Source organism: Aethina tumida, chromosome 5 (genome assembly GCF_024364675.1).
Source record: "Aethina tumida isolate Nest 87 chromosome 5, icAetTumi1.1, whole genome shotgun sequence".
NCBI classification, from domain to species: domain Eukaryota; kingdom Metazoa; phylum Arthropoda; class Insecta; order Coleoptera; family Nitidulidae; genus Aethina; species Aethina tumida.
Window position 1 is genome coordinate 28,390,611 of NC_065439.1, and position 17,119 is coordinate 28,407,729.

General features: G+C 32.0%; 2 protein-coding genes across 4 annotated transcripts; one reads left to right on the forward strand and one right to left on the reverse strand.

Moving 5' to 3' along the window:
• Positions 1–52: 52 nt before the first annotated feature.
• LOC109609565 (protein rhomboid) lies at positions 53–10,828 on the reverse strand. 3 transcript variants are annotated; one of them, XM_020026252.2, is made up of 5 exons: positions 2,361–2,493; positions 2,136–2,215; positions 1,380–1,629; positions 865–1,185; positions 53–811 (listed from the first exon to the last, which is right to left on the reverse strand). In XM_020026252.2, the coding sequence occupies exons 3-5, from the start codon at positions 1,596–1,598 to the stop codon at positions 470–472; spliced, it is 882 nt and encodes a 293-aa protein (XP_019881811.1). In that variant the 5' UTR covers positions 1,599–1,629; positions 2,136–2,215; positions 2,361–2,493; the 3' UTR covers positions 53–469. The 3 variants fall into 3 exon arrangements, with proteins under 3 accessions (XP_019881811.1, XP_019881812.1, XP_019881810.1); XM_020026253.2 differs by lacking the exons at positions 2,136–2,215; positions 2,361–2,493 and adding an exon at positions 10,472–10,828; XM_020026251.2 differs by lacking the exon at positions 2,361–2,493 and having other exon boundaries at positions 2,136–2,338.
• Positions 10,829–11,750: 922 nt separating this feature from the next.
• On the forward strand, positions 11,751–16,749 carry LOC109609560 (REPTOR-binding partner). Its single transcript, XM_020026244.2, has 5 exons — positions 11,751–11,909; positions 15,987–16,058; positions 16,111–16,198; positions 16,259–16,380; positions 16,437–16,749. Exons 1-5 carry the CDS (start codon positions 11,856–11,858, stop codon positions 16,527–16,529), a joined length of 429 nt encoding a protein of 142 aa, XP_019881803.1. The 5' UTR covers positions 11,751–11,855; the 3' UTR covers positions 16,530–16,749.
• The last annotated feature ends 370 nt before the right edge of the window (positions 16,750–17,119 follow it).

Sequence of the window (17,119 nt, forward strand, 5' to 3'; positions counted from 1 at the left end):
AATCTGGATAGGATAAAGGGTATAGATACACGTACATACAAGTTTACAAATTTCACATTTTTATTCCCAAGTAAAGAAATAATTGGCATCACATTACTACACATTATTGGCCAAAATTTCCTGAGTAAGTTTCATCAATGTAATAACATAATTGCATAAAATTTCTAAACAAAACAATTAAAACAATGACATTTAAGTATATAGTTAATAAAAAAATGTACCTATGTCTAAATTCTATATAGTATTTGGTTTTAGAACACAATATTTCTAAATTACGTTTTGCTCTTTCATTAATTGATTGGCAAAGTTGTAATTTACCTGATTGTCGAGTCATGTACTACAATAGCAACAATAGGTTTATTCAATTCATTTATCGAATTTTAGTTGAGATCAACTTCGTTCTTGTATTCGTTTAAGATAACATTTTGATCTAGTCAGTCTTTCAAGGAAATAATGTAACATGTCATCTTTAACAGAAATATACATATTTTTGATAAGTATTTTTTGGGGTACATTTTTTAATTTGTATAGAGAGAAGAATTAGAAAGAGAAACAGGAAACAATACAAAATTACCCCACACCAAAAGAATATTCTGTTGCGTCGCTTAAGCCGTTCGTCTTCCTCTTTGTTACGTTTAAAGAGGATCAGTCCCACCAGTACACCTGTTATGCCTCCGACAATGTGTGCTCCCCATGATATCAAAGGTTCATCTTTTGAATAAAAATGTATCACATTGTAGATGATATCGGAAACTACTATTATGACTATGTAAACAATTCTAATAAATTTATATTTTATAGTTTCCAAATTCTGAAATAATATTAAAAATTAATACCTAATCTGGCAATAAAGGACCAACATACCAACATAATATCAGCCAAATTGGACATAAGCAAGGCATATACTCCAGCGGAAGCTCCAATTACAAGATCTGGATGGACGCAGGACGCTCCAAGCACCCCAGTCATTCCTCCGACAACGTACACGGACATCACTGACAATCGACCTTGTCTTCTTTCCAAAAAGGTGGCGAAAAGGCACTGCATGAGTATGTTAAATATCAAGTGATACCAGTCGTCGTGAACCAGCATGTAGGTGACAAATCTCCACACTTCAGTCTGTTTTTTCGGTTCAAATCGTAACTGTTTTCGGAAATCTTCATTTGAAATTACATGAAAAAGGATCTAGAATAAACAAAATAAACTTACATATTTTACGAGCCGAAATAACGAGTTACAATAACAGATTTTAAATAATTTATGTTAAAGTTTACACTGCATTCCAATTTTATTTATATTATCCAGATATACGTAGATTAAATACCATCTCCAAAAATATACTGCGTTATTTAAAGAAAATATTTATGATAATATTTCACCTGTAAAATACTGGTGGTTAAAATGGGCCATGGAAAATCTTTTAAAGGTATTTTCCATTTTTTAGTGAAGTCTTTCCATTTTTTACGATTTCTGCGTTGGATGGGCAATGGAACCAAAAGGTGCTCGTCATCAACTGTTGATGATGCTCCGGGAGTTGTTGCCGGACTAATTGGTAGACAAACATTCTGCTCTCTTCCCAGCGGTGGTAAGCCATTCATTTTGTTTGTAAAAGGGCACGCAGCCCTTTTCCTGTAGAAATTTCATGAGTAAAAGTGCTACAAATACACGTTAATTCCTAAAATTGTTAATCAAATAAAATCAAAATATTCAAAAATGAAAAAAATGTATTTTATAGTAATACAATATTTATAATTGCAGTTAACATCTTTCAATATTAAGAGGATTTGTAAACTAAAAACATACTACACATCTTTGTTCATAAAATTAATATTTACTATTTATTTTTATGTATATCTCACTAGTAACGAAACTTCACAAATGGTATTATATACAAAACATGTTTTTATAAATAAAAATATTTCAATTGGGGTGAAAATTTTTCCAAGGAAATCCAAAATTCAAATTTATATATTTGATTAATTGACACTGTCAATTTTGAAAATATGTTTAATAAGTGATGACACAATATTGAATATTTATTTATTTCCCCACTGATATTAATAGAATTAAAACCCAGTATTGATTTTATATGATTTAAAAAACAGAAAAACATAATCACTGTTACAGCTACTTACAGAACTTCATTCAACACTCCATTTACAAGTTCCGTACTACGTAAACGTCAAAATCGCCATCCGATACAAAAACTGGAAGCCTGGAAAGAGAATTTCACCACACACTGGTTGAATTGAGTGAAAGCACGAGTGTGAGGCTAACACACGTCCAGACGGGTCTGGAGATAAGAAATCGCGAACTGCGGCGTGAGCGTTTGGCCCGGTACTTCTAATTGGTACACCTACCCGTTAATTGAGCATAATCAAGTAATTCGCTCATGCCACAATTATTTTGGTATACAAGATGACAACGATACGTCAAGTCGACCTATTTTTCTACTGTTCTCTAACTGCAATACTTACAAATTGTATACAACTTTTCAATTCTATGGTGATTTATATTTTATTTTATTTATTTATTTATTTATACCTGCAGGTATTCAAATTATATGTTGACATCATTGTTATTTCCGAAATTGTTTTCTGCTGTTTACAACGCTTTCTTTATATTAACGGATGTTACATATAATGGCCATAGAGGGGTTGCTAAACGGAAATCCCTTGAATTATATTTTATTGTGTACTTTATCGTTTATTAGGGATAATGTCCGTAATATTTGGATGTACATTTTTATGATATTTTGAACTTTGGATTCCGGGAAGTCTCGCCAGATGTATGAGTATCTGGAACCCCTTTAAATAGCTGGAACGCCCTGATTCGCTCTCTCAGTCGGTCAGTCCGTATTAATCACTGCTCAATCAACTCTCATCCGTACTCCTTAATCTGAATCAGCTTCCGTTTCAAATGACAGTGATCAATAAATCGAAACAAAACTCAAGTGCATTTGTGTTGTGTATCGCCCTAATTCGTACATCTATTATATTATAATTAAGTGTTCAATTCACGATAGAATACCAAAACTTAATATTAAACATATTTTTAAAAAATGAAATGTGTTTTAAAGGCAAGTAATTTAATGGAACGTTATAAATTACAGTGATTTGATTGTATAGTCATTATTTGTTCCGAAAAAATAACTAACTTTTTAAACTATTAAATGATGAATGTGAAACAAATTTAAAAGTAGACGATACAATACGGTAGTTGGACTCATGAATGCGGCACAGACAGTCACAACCAACCCTTCATTCCATTTCCCATTTATTTCTGAAATGTTGTTGACCTTTCTAAAATTAAATGCAATGGCAAAACTCATTTGATACTGATGCAACTCATGAACCCAATTCCTGGTTCATTCAAAAAATAAAAAGTGGTTTATGTTTATGTTTTCTTAATCGTTTTTTTTTTTTTAAATCATTGCAAGTATATACATAAAAGAAAATATACAAGTATATTTCAGAACTTGACCCAAGTTAAATGTATTAGTGTTTATATTAGTGTTTATGTTAGATATAGTTTTGTATATAGTTAGTTATCTTATCTCTTCGTGGTTTAGGCATGGGAATGTTTTCGCCCACTTATTAAGAGTATCCCTTAATGGGGTTAACGTAAACATTCCCTATTTTAAATAGGCCCATCCAAGGGGATGGAGGGCAGTCTAGCAGAAATTATTGTACATAAAGCATCTATATTGAACAGTGTAAATTGTAGAAAATAAAGTTTTATCTAAACTGTTAGATATACTTATTTAACTGGCGCAGTCGTACGGTTCACTTCAGTGAAACTATCACGTCGATTTCAATCGTTTGGAAGTGAAAGAACCACATTCCGAAGAAGCATCCATTAAGGAAAATCTAAGGAACAAATACTACAATTAAACACAATCAGCCGAGGACCATCCATCGAGGAAATCCAGAGCAACACATAGATGCAACACAACAAGAAGAATCTACGAGAATCCAACTGAGTTAAGTCCATCGTGGAGAAACCAGTAAGAAGAGATTCAGGAAATCAAACAAGTGGAACTCCCAACTAGTTACGTCCATCGCGGAGAAACCAGAAGGAAACCACAAATTAAACCATCCCACACGCTGAACTACGTCCATCGAGGAGAAGTCCACGCAACGGGGATAAAATTATAAATTTTATGTAAGTAACTCATGTTTTCCCATTAACATTTTAAAGAATTGAAATTGAAGCAATTCAGAATTAGAGTACTAAAAACTGCTAGAACTCGATATTAATTTCAAAATTAAATTTATTAACTAGTAAAAACAAACAAGTAAATCAAAATGGCTCAAATTACAATTAAAGACATGATGGATACCATTCCTACCTTTGATGGTGATTCGTCCAAACTTCGATTTTTTATTGGGAGACTGGAAAAAGTAGTTAACAAATTTTATGATATTAAGGACCCCGAAAGTTTAATAAACGACTACATCACCGCTTCTATTACTAATAAACTACGAGGCCCAGCCCTCGCAGTTATTGAAAACTCAAACGCAACTTCGATTACACAAATTAGAACGGAATTGATTAGACACTTTGGTGATATTAGAAATGAGCATAGTTTGTTGTACGATCTTCACCAGTTACGGCAAAGCCGCAGCGAAACCGCTTCGGATTATTACAATAAAATTTACGAATTATGCAATATTTTTAATAATTATGTAACCCTAAATGAACCGAATCCAGAAATGCGACACATGAAATTAGAACATTTTAACCAAAGCGCCCTAACGGTATTCCAAGCAAATGTAAAACCAACTATATTAGCCTCAATGTTAAGGGTAAAAAGTCCAAGAAATATGTTAGAAGCTCTTGAATTCGTAAAAAGCGAAGAAAAATTCAATTACTATGCTTCTCAAGTTCAAACAAATTATAATAGACCACCCAATCAAAATTTTTCCCAAGGTTCCCAAAACCAAAGAAATTATAATAGACCACTCAATCAAAATTTTTCCCAAGGTTCCCAAAATCGCCAGCATGGTCAAGGCGTCCCCAACAGACAACAAAACTTTCCCCGTAACCCTGTAAATTTTCGAACTAAACAAAACAGAACCCAACACCCTACACCAATGAGTGGTGTATCCCACGTTAGAGCCAAAACAATCAATTCTCGTCAAAATCAGTCACCTAAATTTCAGTTTGAAGAGCTCTATAACTTAGAAAACAATAATCCAGTCGACACTAAAACCAATCAAAACGAGACTACTTACGAATTTAACGAAGAGAGTCCTTATTATGAAAATTTTCGGGACGACCAATATTCAAAACCGACAAAGTAATTGAATTCCACACAAATCCCAACGGAAAAAAACTTCCTTACATCCAAATAAAAAACCCTCAATTAAAATTACTTATCGACACAGGCTCTACAAAATCTTTTCTTAATCCTTTAATCGCTCATAAACATTACCCTCACAAAATAATCAAAGAACCATTTATTGTTACAACAGCATTTGCATCATCCAAACACGACGAGGTCATGCAAATAAAGGCATTTCCAGAATTTAATAGTAATGAGGTGATAACATTTCATTTATTTAAATTTCACGAAATTTTTGACGGTCTAATAGGAGTAGATAATATGCATATCCTACAAATAAAACTAGATATTCCTAATAACATTCTAAGCACCCCAAATTCAAATAATAAAATTCTCTATCTACAGACTAGTAATAACATATTAATTCAAAAACTTATTCCCGGTAACACCACAATAACATTACAAGTGCCTACAACAATCTCCGAAGGTAATATATTAATTCCAAAACAAACAATTCAAAATTGCAAAATTCCTGAAATATTAACGACAGCTAAAAATGGTAAAGCACTTATAGAAATTTCAAATGTATCAGATGACGAAATTAATTTTTCCTTACTTTACCCGCTAAAAGCCTACAAAGCAGACAATAATTTCGAGCTGTATAATTTTCATATAACAGCAAAAGAAACTAAATTAAGAAATATTTCCGAAGTTATTAGGACTGATCATCTAAATTCAGAAGAAAAAAAAGAAATTATCAAACTATGCAGAAAATATAAAGACGTCTTCTTTAAACCAGATGATAGTCTAACCTTCAGCAATCAAATTACACATAGGATTCGTACTACAGACGAAATACCTGTTTTTACTAAAACATACAGATATCCCTTCGTACATCGCGAGGAGGTAAAGAATCAAATTAACAATATGTTAGAACAGGGCATAATCCGTCCTAGCCACTCTCCTTGGTCCGCCCCTATTTGGGTAGTACCTAAAAAATCAGACGCTTCCGGAAAGAAAAAATGGCGAATAGTTGTGGATTATCGCAAATTAAATGAAAAAACAATAGACGATAAATATCCAATACCAAACATAACTGATGTCCTGGACAAACTAGGACGTTGTAATTATTTCTCCACTCTAGATTTAGCCAGCGGTTTCCATCAAATCGAAATGCACCCTGACGATGTACAAAAAACGGCTTTTAATGCCGAAAACGGCCATTACGAATACGTCCGCATGCCTTTCGGTCTAAAGAACGCCCCGGCGACTTTCCAACGAGTTATGGACAATATCCTGAGAGAATTGATTGGAAAAATCTGTCTTGTGTACCTAGACGATATTATCGTTTTCTCAAACTCCCTTCAAGAACACATTAACAATCTTGAACTCGTGTTCGGTAAGCTACGCAAGGCACACTTTCAAATTCAACTAGACAAATGCGAATTCTTAAAAAAAGAAACATCATTCTTAGGGCATATAATTACAAAAGAAGGTATTAAACCAAATCCAGACAAAATAATCGCAATAAAAAAATTTCCAATTCCCAAAACTAGTAAAGAAATAAAAAGCTTCCTTGGACTTTTAGGTTACTACAGGCGCTTCATTCCCAACTTCGCACATTTGACCAAACCAATGACCAAACTATTAAAGAAAAATGCAAAAATCACTTTAACACCGGAATACATAAATTGTTTTAATAATTGTAAAGAACTGTTAATGAACGACCCAATCCTTCAATATCCAGATTTCACAAAAACCTTCAATTTGACAACAGACGCGAGCAATTTCGCAATAGGCGCCGTTCTGTCACAAGGAGAGCCTGGCAAAGATAAACCCATTGCATATGCGTCCAGAACCCTTAACGAAGCTGAATGTAATTATAGCTCCATTGAGCGCGAATTGTTGGCAATAGTTTGGGCAACAAAGTACTTCCGCCCTTACCTGTATGGTCAAAAATTTAAAATTTTTTCGGATCATAAACCATTACATTGGTTATTTTCAGTCAAAGATCCTAATTCACGACTCACCCGTTGGCGTCTTAAATTGGATGAATATAATTACGAAATTATATACAAAAAAGGTTCATCGAACACTAATGCTGATGCACTCTCCAGAATAAAAATAACCGAATGTAATATGCACAATAACGAACTTGATCCAATGGCAGAACTAGAATCTATTCTGGCAAATGCCCCCGAAATGTCAGATGTCGAAGACCTAGACGAAATCCTAGAAACACTAGAAAATGCTCAACCAAAAGACAATTTAGAAATTAACGATAATGCAACCGTCCACACGAGCTTAGAGAATCCTATTTTAAATATCCCAATTTCAGAAAAGCCCTTAAATATGTTCAAAGATCAAATTATTATCAACGTAGTGTTACAAAACCCAAAGAAACCTGTCTTGAAAAAACTATTTGACAACAAAAATCGAACAACCATCGAAGTTACAAAAATAAATTTTGAGCAAGATATAATAAAAATATTTAAAGAATTTACGACCAGTAACAAAACCTTTGCAATTTTAATAAATCAAAAAGAGTACTTCAATCTATTAAATTGTACACTACAATCTAACTTCAGAAATTCTGCTCTTAAGTTAGTCATTTGTAACGAAATCTTACAAGACGTCGAAGATGATCATGAACAAACACACATTATTCAAAAATACCACGAAGGTAAAACAAACCATCGGGGTATCAATGAAACAACAATGCAACTGCGAAACCGGTATTATTGGCCTAATATGACTAATACAATTTCAATGTACATAAACAACTGTCAAATTTGTCAAACATTAAAATACGACCGAAACCCCCCTAAACAAATCCTCAATGTTTCACCTACGCCGTCTCACCCATTCGAAATTGTACATATCGATATATTTTCAGCAAACACACAAAAATTTTTGACGATAGTAGACTCATTTTCAAAATATGCTCAAGCATACCCGGTAACTTCCCCAAACGGAATAAATATAATTAAAGCCCTTATTATTTTCATGAGCCATCATAATTCACCATCAATTATTATCTGCGATAATGGCACAGAATTTAAAAATACAGTTTTCAAAGAATTTACGGATCTTCATCAAATTAAAATACATTTCACAACCCCACACACACACACCTCAAATGGTCCTATCGAACGATTACACTCTAGTCTAATTGAACACCTACGAATATTAAAAACAAAAGAAAAAGACCAAAGCATCATAGACCTAATGCCATTAGCCATACTAGGTTATAATAACAGCATCCATTCAGCAACAAAACACAAACCGAGCGATCTAATTAACGGCCACCTTAAAACGAACTCACCTTTCGACATTGACATTAACAAAAAAATGATGAATAATTATATTCTCAAACATAAAGAATTAACTCAAGAAATATATAAAAACATCAAAGAAAAATTAATTACCGATAAAACAAAGAACATTACCAATATTAATAAAAATAGACACGAACCACTGGAGTATACACCTGGTACAATAGTCTATCACAAAACTGACCACAGGAACAAGCTTGCCAACAAGTTCAAACCCTATGTAGTAAATAAAAATTTAACACAAAAAATACAAACAGTCAATACAAATTATAACAAAAACAACCTAAGAAGACCACTGTCTAACCGATACCATTCTAATGCAAATCTCAAATATACCGAATAATTTAAAAATACTCTTCCCAGACTACCTAAAATTCATGTTAATCGAACAGTTAAAATATATATATATAAAAAAAAACAAACACATAAATATTACAGTATAATACAGTATTTATTATATTCCTAGTAGATTTGTACTACTCTAATTCAAGAATTGTATTCCCTGTTCCTTCGACCAATACATGAGTTCTAGGCAGCGCATAACAGTATAATTGTAATGTATTATGTATTATTAGTATATTATTGTATAGGTATTATTATGTATGTATTGTTGTAAATATTATTATGTACGGCCCTTAAAAAAAAAAAAAAAAATATATATATATATTTATATATATATGTATGTATGTATATATGTTTAAATAAGATAATAATAATATTTTTTTTTTCTTTCCTTCTAAGGCCCTCTCTAAGAAGGGAGGAGTTAAATGTATTAGTGTTTATATTAGTGTTTATGTTAGATATAGTTTTGTATATAGTTAGTTATCTTATCTCTTCGTGGTTTAGGCATGGGAATGTTTTCGCCCACTTATTAAGAGTATCCCTTAATGGGGTTAACGTAAACATTCCCTATTTTAAATAGGCCCATCCAAGGGGATGGAGGGCAGTCTAGCAGAAATTATTGTACATAAAGCATCTATATTGAACAGTGTAAATTGTAGAAAATAAAGTTTTATCTAAACTGTTAGATATACTTATTTAACTCCCACTTGTAACTATAAATAATTCTTCACATAAACAGATTTCACTTTACGACCATCATCGCCCAGTTCGATTAAATATTTATTGATTCAGCAAAAGATCAATGTGTAATTTTATAAACCGTGAAAATGGAGTTCGAAAATCCAACTGAAATTGATTTAAGGAAGTCACGTTTTCGTGTTTACTTAATAACAAATAATGATATTAATCGACCCCCATGTCATTTGATAAGGGCACTTATGTCGTAAAACTACCCTTGTCACACATACTATGACAAACAATTTGGGCTACTATAATCACATTAGAACGACAAAACCTGTTAACTATTTACTGCATGTTATATGCTTGTCTGGTTGTACCACCTCTAATGAATTGCCTTCAAGTAGATCAGGGGATGTTTAATTAACTATAGTACAACGGGATGACTTATATGATTCCTCGTTTACTTAAAATTCCATTAAATAAATTTGAATATATATGAAGGGTGATTGATAATGTAAGTACATTAATTACATTTGTGCTTAAAAGGCTTATGGAAAGAACATTTTATTATGGATTGAACCTTCATAAAAATTAATAAAAGTGGATTATTTATATTATTATTATAGTCCATTATATTAATAAATTAACAAATCAATAAAAATTATATTAGGCGATGGCTGACAATAGGACAGATTCTCGAGTTTGAGTATAACAATAGTTGTTCTATAAATAATAAACATAAATATAAAAATATATTAAATAAGTTAATAAAGTTACATTTTTAGTTGGTGCAAGGCGGTCAAATACATAAATAAGTAACACATACCTTGTTGGTTTAAGATCCCATCGCAACTCCAATCCACCCTTGAGTTTCACTGGAGAGCGGGCACAACGTAACAAGCGTCCGAGCGCAGCACACGGGAATCTCGTGTCGGCGGCGGCGACGACCGCGAATTTTCACCGCGTCGTTACTATGACGACGGCGTGTCTGGTCCGTGGAGGGGAGTGTGCTCCAAGATCCAACAGGAGGATGTTGACATCCGAGGATCGCCGCTCCCGCTGTCGATGATCTTTTGGTCCTTGCAAGGACGTTGCTTGAAAGAGCACGCCGATAATGAGATTAGAAGGGGGCGGCGTGACATTCACTTATGGCGATTTCACATCAAGGGAAACACTTAGCGAGACACTGTCTTGCAGATGCTTTTAGCGAAATTTGGTTTTGTTACATATAGTTCCAACGTTCACTGTATGTAAAAACATACAAAATATACATTAGTAATTGTTGTTAGTTTTATCATTTAATATTAATTTCTAAATCCAAGGAATTTCTGTGGGACAAGGGCCCTACATAAGAATGAAATGAAAATAAATTGTTCTATTATACTATAGACATCTCGTCCAAAATGTAACAAAATTTACCTCATTATATTACATACTATCTTTCGTATGAAATCTTCACCAATATAACTATTATAAATGTTGAGTCTGATACTAATTTAATGAACTGAACTTCCGAAGAGAATTTTTATTACAAAGATAATTTGATAAAAGTAATGATTCTTCAACTGCCATTTCATTAACTTTATTATATATTAGAGAAGATGAAATGAGTATGAACATTTAGAAGACTCAATATTAGAATTGGTCAACTTCGGATTGCTTATTGAGAAAACTATGAATTAGAATTTATATATTATTACCAAAGGTTCAAAGTATATTTTAAAAAATATAGTGTTTCAAATTCTTTGTTTTAGATGTTTAGACAGAATACATATATACATATACAAAATACACAGAATATATAAAATATGCAGAATGAATATAGAGAATGTAGGGAATATAGGGAATATAGAGAGTATGAAGAATATAGACAATATAGAGAATATAGAAAATATAAAAAATATATAGATGTTTGTAATAAATTACTAAACATAAATTATGAAAAAAGTAAAAACTGTTATAATTATTTCAGATGAAATAAAAATGTATACATGGTAGTATTTCTTCTTGTGGTAATGCATATTTAGTTACTTTCACTTCTTCTCCATAGATGTCGCCTTATGGCCAACTTGATGAATTTTAACGATCAGTGACGTAACATCAGATGACCTTGCATATGTTTGTAAATACGAAGAGCAGACACGTTGATTTGTTTTGTGGAAGAGTGTGCGCGAATAAATTCAGGTTTTGTCCAGTTGACAGGCACAAACATGTCCAGTTTGGAGTTTACCCAAATGACTGTCATCGATGAACATGCAGAAGCGGTGAGTGTTCACTGTCAACGCTAAAAATAATCGAAATCTAGTAAATAGCCTGAAAAGATAGCATGCCCTCACAAACGTCTCCGTTGCGGAGATGTAATGTGTGTTATTCGCACGGGAATTTGATGTTAAGGGTGTAGCTTGTTTTTAGTTAGAACGAAAATTCGTTTTGGTAATTTTGTGGGCGAATAATAAAATTATTTTAAGAGGCACATTTGGGTTAATTTTAGTTGTGCGCATGCGCATGATCACCGGATTTGTTTACTTTTGTTAGCGGGAAATTTAAAATTATTGTTGTATTATTAAACACGAAGTAAACACATATTTCTTGCATTGTAACTATTTATTTTAAACATATTTAATGTACATTTAAATTGGCGACGTTAATTTGAAATTATTTTAATTTGTCAACATATACAAGGTGTTTCACACAAACATTTTAGTCACATACTCACTGTAAGAAATATATTTTAAAAAATTGTATTAGGTCCGCCGAATCCAATTTTAGCACACCGTTTTTTTGAACCTCCTATATAGGGTGTTTCGTAACATTTTAACCACATTCCCACTGTTGCATGAGTAGTCGATTTATTCTATTTTTTTTTTTAATAGACTTTTTATGTAACAATGTACGCCTTATATATATGTATATATATATATATATATATATATATATATATATATATATATATATATATATATATATATATATATATATATTTAAAAAACACCTTGTATACTCTAAAAATCTGGTGGTTAAAATTTTTCGGAAAAGTTGTGAATAAAAACACCCTGTATCATATCAGTTTTATCAAAATAGACAGGATGTCCTATAATTAACAAGTCACAGTTAAATATTGTATTCATAACTGAATCAAAGTTATAAGATTTTAAAAATGAATAATAATCGAGAAACAAAAGCAATTTTAATATTTCATTTTTGATTCCATTAAATGAATTAATTATACTTTATTTTACAATTATTTATGAAACGTTTATTGTGGGACAATGATATAACTGATAAATAACTCATAAAATTCACGACAAAATTATAATTATGCAGTTCAATTCCGTAAATCTGTGCAACCTAATTGACAAAGAAGCATTTAACGCTGAAGCATTTTCTTCGTTGCACTCTGCTAAATAAATTAGCGACATCGGTATGCGTGGCAGCGGTTCGGTTTCTCGTTGCGTTTTTACGCAGTTGCATCGCGAGTCGCGGCACCCCGGCCCAGCAACAGCGGGACAAAGCATCGGCAGCGTTAACGGAGAGGACAGTCGATCGGCCCACCTTTTGCACGTAGAGACCGTTCGCTGCACAGGCACGCCGTCCATCGTCGTCGCCGCTCTGTTGTTCCCTCTCTAAAAGAGGGCCGATCCCGGACCACTTTTTTACTTAACACTAAGAGGAGACCCACTTATCGTACTGCAATTAATGCAGTTAATTCTAAGGGATTATAAAAAAGTATAAAGTCAGGGGTAGTTTTTCAATTTTTAGTAATCTTCCAATATTTTGATGGATTAGTCCAACTAAAATGTCCATTCGATAAGAAGCCATTATTAGTACTCCCAAATTTTATTCAGGGTCTTTTATTTATTTATTTCCGAGTTAATCCATGGGTTAAAGTGTAAAAAATATTTGAGATTTATTTGTAAATCTGATGCCAACAAGTAAATTGTCACTATTTAGTTCTTAGTACCAACAAAAGCATTACTTCAATTTTATCAGACACACACAAGTTATATTTAATAATAAATGAGTAAATAATTTGTTTACAAATAGTATCTGTCAAATTTTAGATTATTTTAGGAATATTAATTCCTCATGTTTCAACGAATCATTCTACGACTCTAAAATAAAGTTGCCACTGGTTCTTGATTATTTTATTAAATTTAATTGAATTTATTTTCATGTCTTTTTAAGATTTTCAATAATTTACGAAAAATTTTGATTAAAAAAAATTCAAATTTTTAATATTGAATTTATTATTATTTTATTAATTATAGTATATTCATTAAAAAAATGAATTTACTATTTATTATTTAAATTTAGTTATTAAAAGTAAAAATTGTTAATTAATTGACTGTATGATATTGTTTATTTAAAAAATATTGCCCATTAAAATAATGGCCCGGGAGCCTGTTTAATCTACAAAATACCTCTAATTTACTCAATAGTTAAGATGGAGCATATTACTATATAAACAATCTTATTCAAATTTTCCAATATGTTGTAAATTAAAATAAACATATTATGAATTGAATTATTAAATTACAAAGCATAAAATACAATATTTAAAATACTACGCTGCGATTGGTCAAAAAATGCACCAACAGATCTACCAACTGTCTGTCATACCAACATTTTAAATAATATATCAGTTTAAGAAAACGAGTGTAACGGGAACATTCGGCAGTTTCCATTTTTGTCCTATTCACTCGAACATTTTGAAAAAGATATCGACGCCGGCGGAGCTGCCTTCCAGGGTGAATCGAGGTTGCAATTAACACCGGGCCTGGGACCGGCCCGCTAATCGGTCGAGCGCACATACTGCGCAATATCCGTACTACGTTGTAGCGGCGAGGCGGGCGAGCAAAGCGGCCACAGCCACCGTCAGCGGCGTTACGTGCATCTCTCGCCGTCTTCTAACCTTATTCCGTTGCTGCGTTCCGAACACTGGCGAAACTACGCACATCCCATCGGAGGATCGGTGAGATTTTTTTTTCATTCTTCTATCGTCCCCATTGATTTTGCCACCGGCACACGAACCCGACCCAAGTCCAACGGAACAGATGCACCGCAATGCAACGACGGGCTTACCGTTTAAATGCCGGCCTCTTCGTTTTTACGCCGCCGTTCGGTTTGTTGTTTTGTGTACGTGCGCCGATTGACCAACGTTCCTGTTATTGTTGTTGTTGTTGTTGTTTCTTTACAAACATTCGGTGATGCGTAGATTTTAGATTTGCCCGCAATATTTATTTTTTCACATTTCTATGTACAATATATTTTCGTGGTTTATATAAATTTAAAAATTATTATAAATCTAAAAAGAATTTATTAATTATTTATTGTAATTCGAATATTTTATATTGTAATATTATAATAATATTTATGTTGTTTAAAAAAAATTGTTTAATAAATTTTTATTTAAAAAATCTGAAAATTGGATTTATACAATGTTTATTTTTTTAATTATGTGTATGTATTTCTAAAGAAGAAACAATTATTTAAATTTTGTTCAACCCTAATAGAAATTATCCCAATAAATTCTAATATAAAAATTACAAATTGGAACTTATTAATTAAGATTAATATAAATATATAAAACTAATCTTTAAAATTGAAGGAAAGATAATATTTAAATGCACCATTTTATATTTTAAAATTATGTTGGTTCAATATTCAGTGAGAGATTGATTTGTATGACCAAAGTTGAGATACAGTTTTTAATAAAACTAATCTTTAAAATTGAAGAACACATAATATTTAAATTCTGTAACATTTTTTATTTTAAAATTATATTGGTTCAATATTCAGTGACAGATTGATTTGTATGTTCAAAGTTGAGATACAATTTTTAATAGAACTAATCTTTAAAATTGAAGGACAGATTATATTTAAATTCTGAACCATTTTACAGTATTTATTTATATAGCAACCAAAGTGCAATTTACCTTAATAACATTCTTACCGCTCTATTGCCATGATATGATTCCCAGTATTGTTTGACTCTCAACGTGCTTCATAATCAACTAATCTCATTAATTTATTGAGAATTTTGTAATGTATAGGTGGACAATATATTGTATAATGGTACGTAATTAAGTGTACAACACGCAACGCCGAACAGTGATAAAAATCTAACTTAACTGCGTAAATTTGCCAATCTCACAACCTTCGTTAATTAGCAATACAGTGCTGTCGCTTTTCGATGAATTTTTTAACTACTTTATGGAAATAGAGTGGTTTAATGACACAGCAACATAAGATAAAATAATACAGTCTTCTTTATTTTATTACATACTAATTTTTATTGCTTGAAACAATTAATTATAATTATTTTTTTTTTTTGTTCACAGGATTTTCGATCAATACCAGGCACATCTGGCTCTCATGTACATCAAGGGGCATACGGGGACTTTCATTTAAGGGTAAAATGAATTTATGGCATTCATTTCAAGTTATTATTAATTAATTTCTCAGGAGGGCGTACATCGTAAGGAATCTGGAAAGAGAGGAAGGAAACCAGGGCGAAAATCTTCCGAGAAAATTGACATGAAAGCTAAATTAGGTGCGTTGGAATGCGAACGAGATCAAATTTTTTAATTAACTCGTAAATCTTGTCTTTTAGAACGTAGCCGTCAAAGTGCTAGAGAATGTAGAGCTCGTAAGAAACTCCGTTACCAATATCTCGAGGAGCTTGTGAACGATCGCGAACAGGCCGTAATGGCACTCAGGAAAGAGTTGGACATGGTATAAATATTTTCATCAATTAATCAATTTTTTATTTATATCGTTTTGTGTTTCAGTACCTTCGGTATGCCGCAGAAATGGATGCTGGAAGATTTCCAGAAGGACTTCAGAAGTTGCTGTTGGATTGTGGTGCTTTGAAACAAGAATAAACTTTATATTTTCGTTCAGATGAGAAGTCCCAAATGGCTTAAGGAATAAGATTCCTCTGCCAGTTACCGCGGCTCTCATAACTGTTGCCATTGCCTTCATCGTTCATTTGTGATATTTTGTTATTGTTGAAACATTTTTCAGAAACCGGCCAAGTTGGTTTACAAACAAATACCGTGTTATTTTTACAAGATATGGAAAATATATTTTACTATGAATTAACATGATTCTTTTATTCCACAATTGAAGATTTAAAGCTTTGTAACATATCTCAGAGCTTTATACAGTTGTGTATAAAAAATGTTGTAAGCTCTATCATCGGATTAAAACTTCTTAAAGATCTGGTAGTAAAAAACCAATAAAATTAACCCAAAAGAGTGAGCTCTATATGTATTTTCATTAAAAATATTTAATATATTGTTTACTCAAGATGTGTAAAACATATACACAGTTACAGAAATAAATAACATAAATCACCTAGACCCAGATAACTAAAAAATAAAATTACTCCCCTCAGGAAAGCTTCAATGATAGTATGTCTGTATTATTGATACAGAATCTTATATTTTAGAACGTTTATCAGTTTTTTAAA

Coding starts and splice junctions, on each gene's coding strand:
- LOC109609565 (XM_020026253.2), bottom strand. CDS start 1,598: ATGAATGGCTTACCACCGCTGGGAAGAGAGCAGAATGTTTGTCTACCA. Junction 1,186..1,379: donor TAACCACCAGTATTTTACAG/GTGAAATATTAT, acceptor TGTTTATTCTAG/ATCCTTTTTCATGTAATTTC. Junction 812..864: donor ATTTGGCTGATATTATGTTG/GTATGTTGGTCC, acceptor ATATTATTTCAG/AATTTGGAAACTATAAAATA.
- LOC109609560 (XM_020026244.2), top strand. CDS start 11,856: ATGTCCAGTTTGGAGTTTACCCAAATGACTGTCATCGATGAACATGCA. Junction 11,910..15,986: donor TCGATGAACATGCAGAAGCG/GTGAGTGTTCAC, acceptor TTTTGTTCACAG/GATTTTCGATCAATACCAGG. Junction 16,381..16,436: donor TCAGGAAAGAGTTGGACATG/GTATAAATATTT, acceptor TTTGTGTTTCAG/TACCTTCGGTATGCCGCAGA.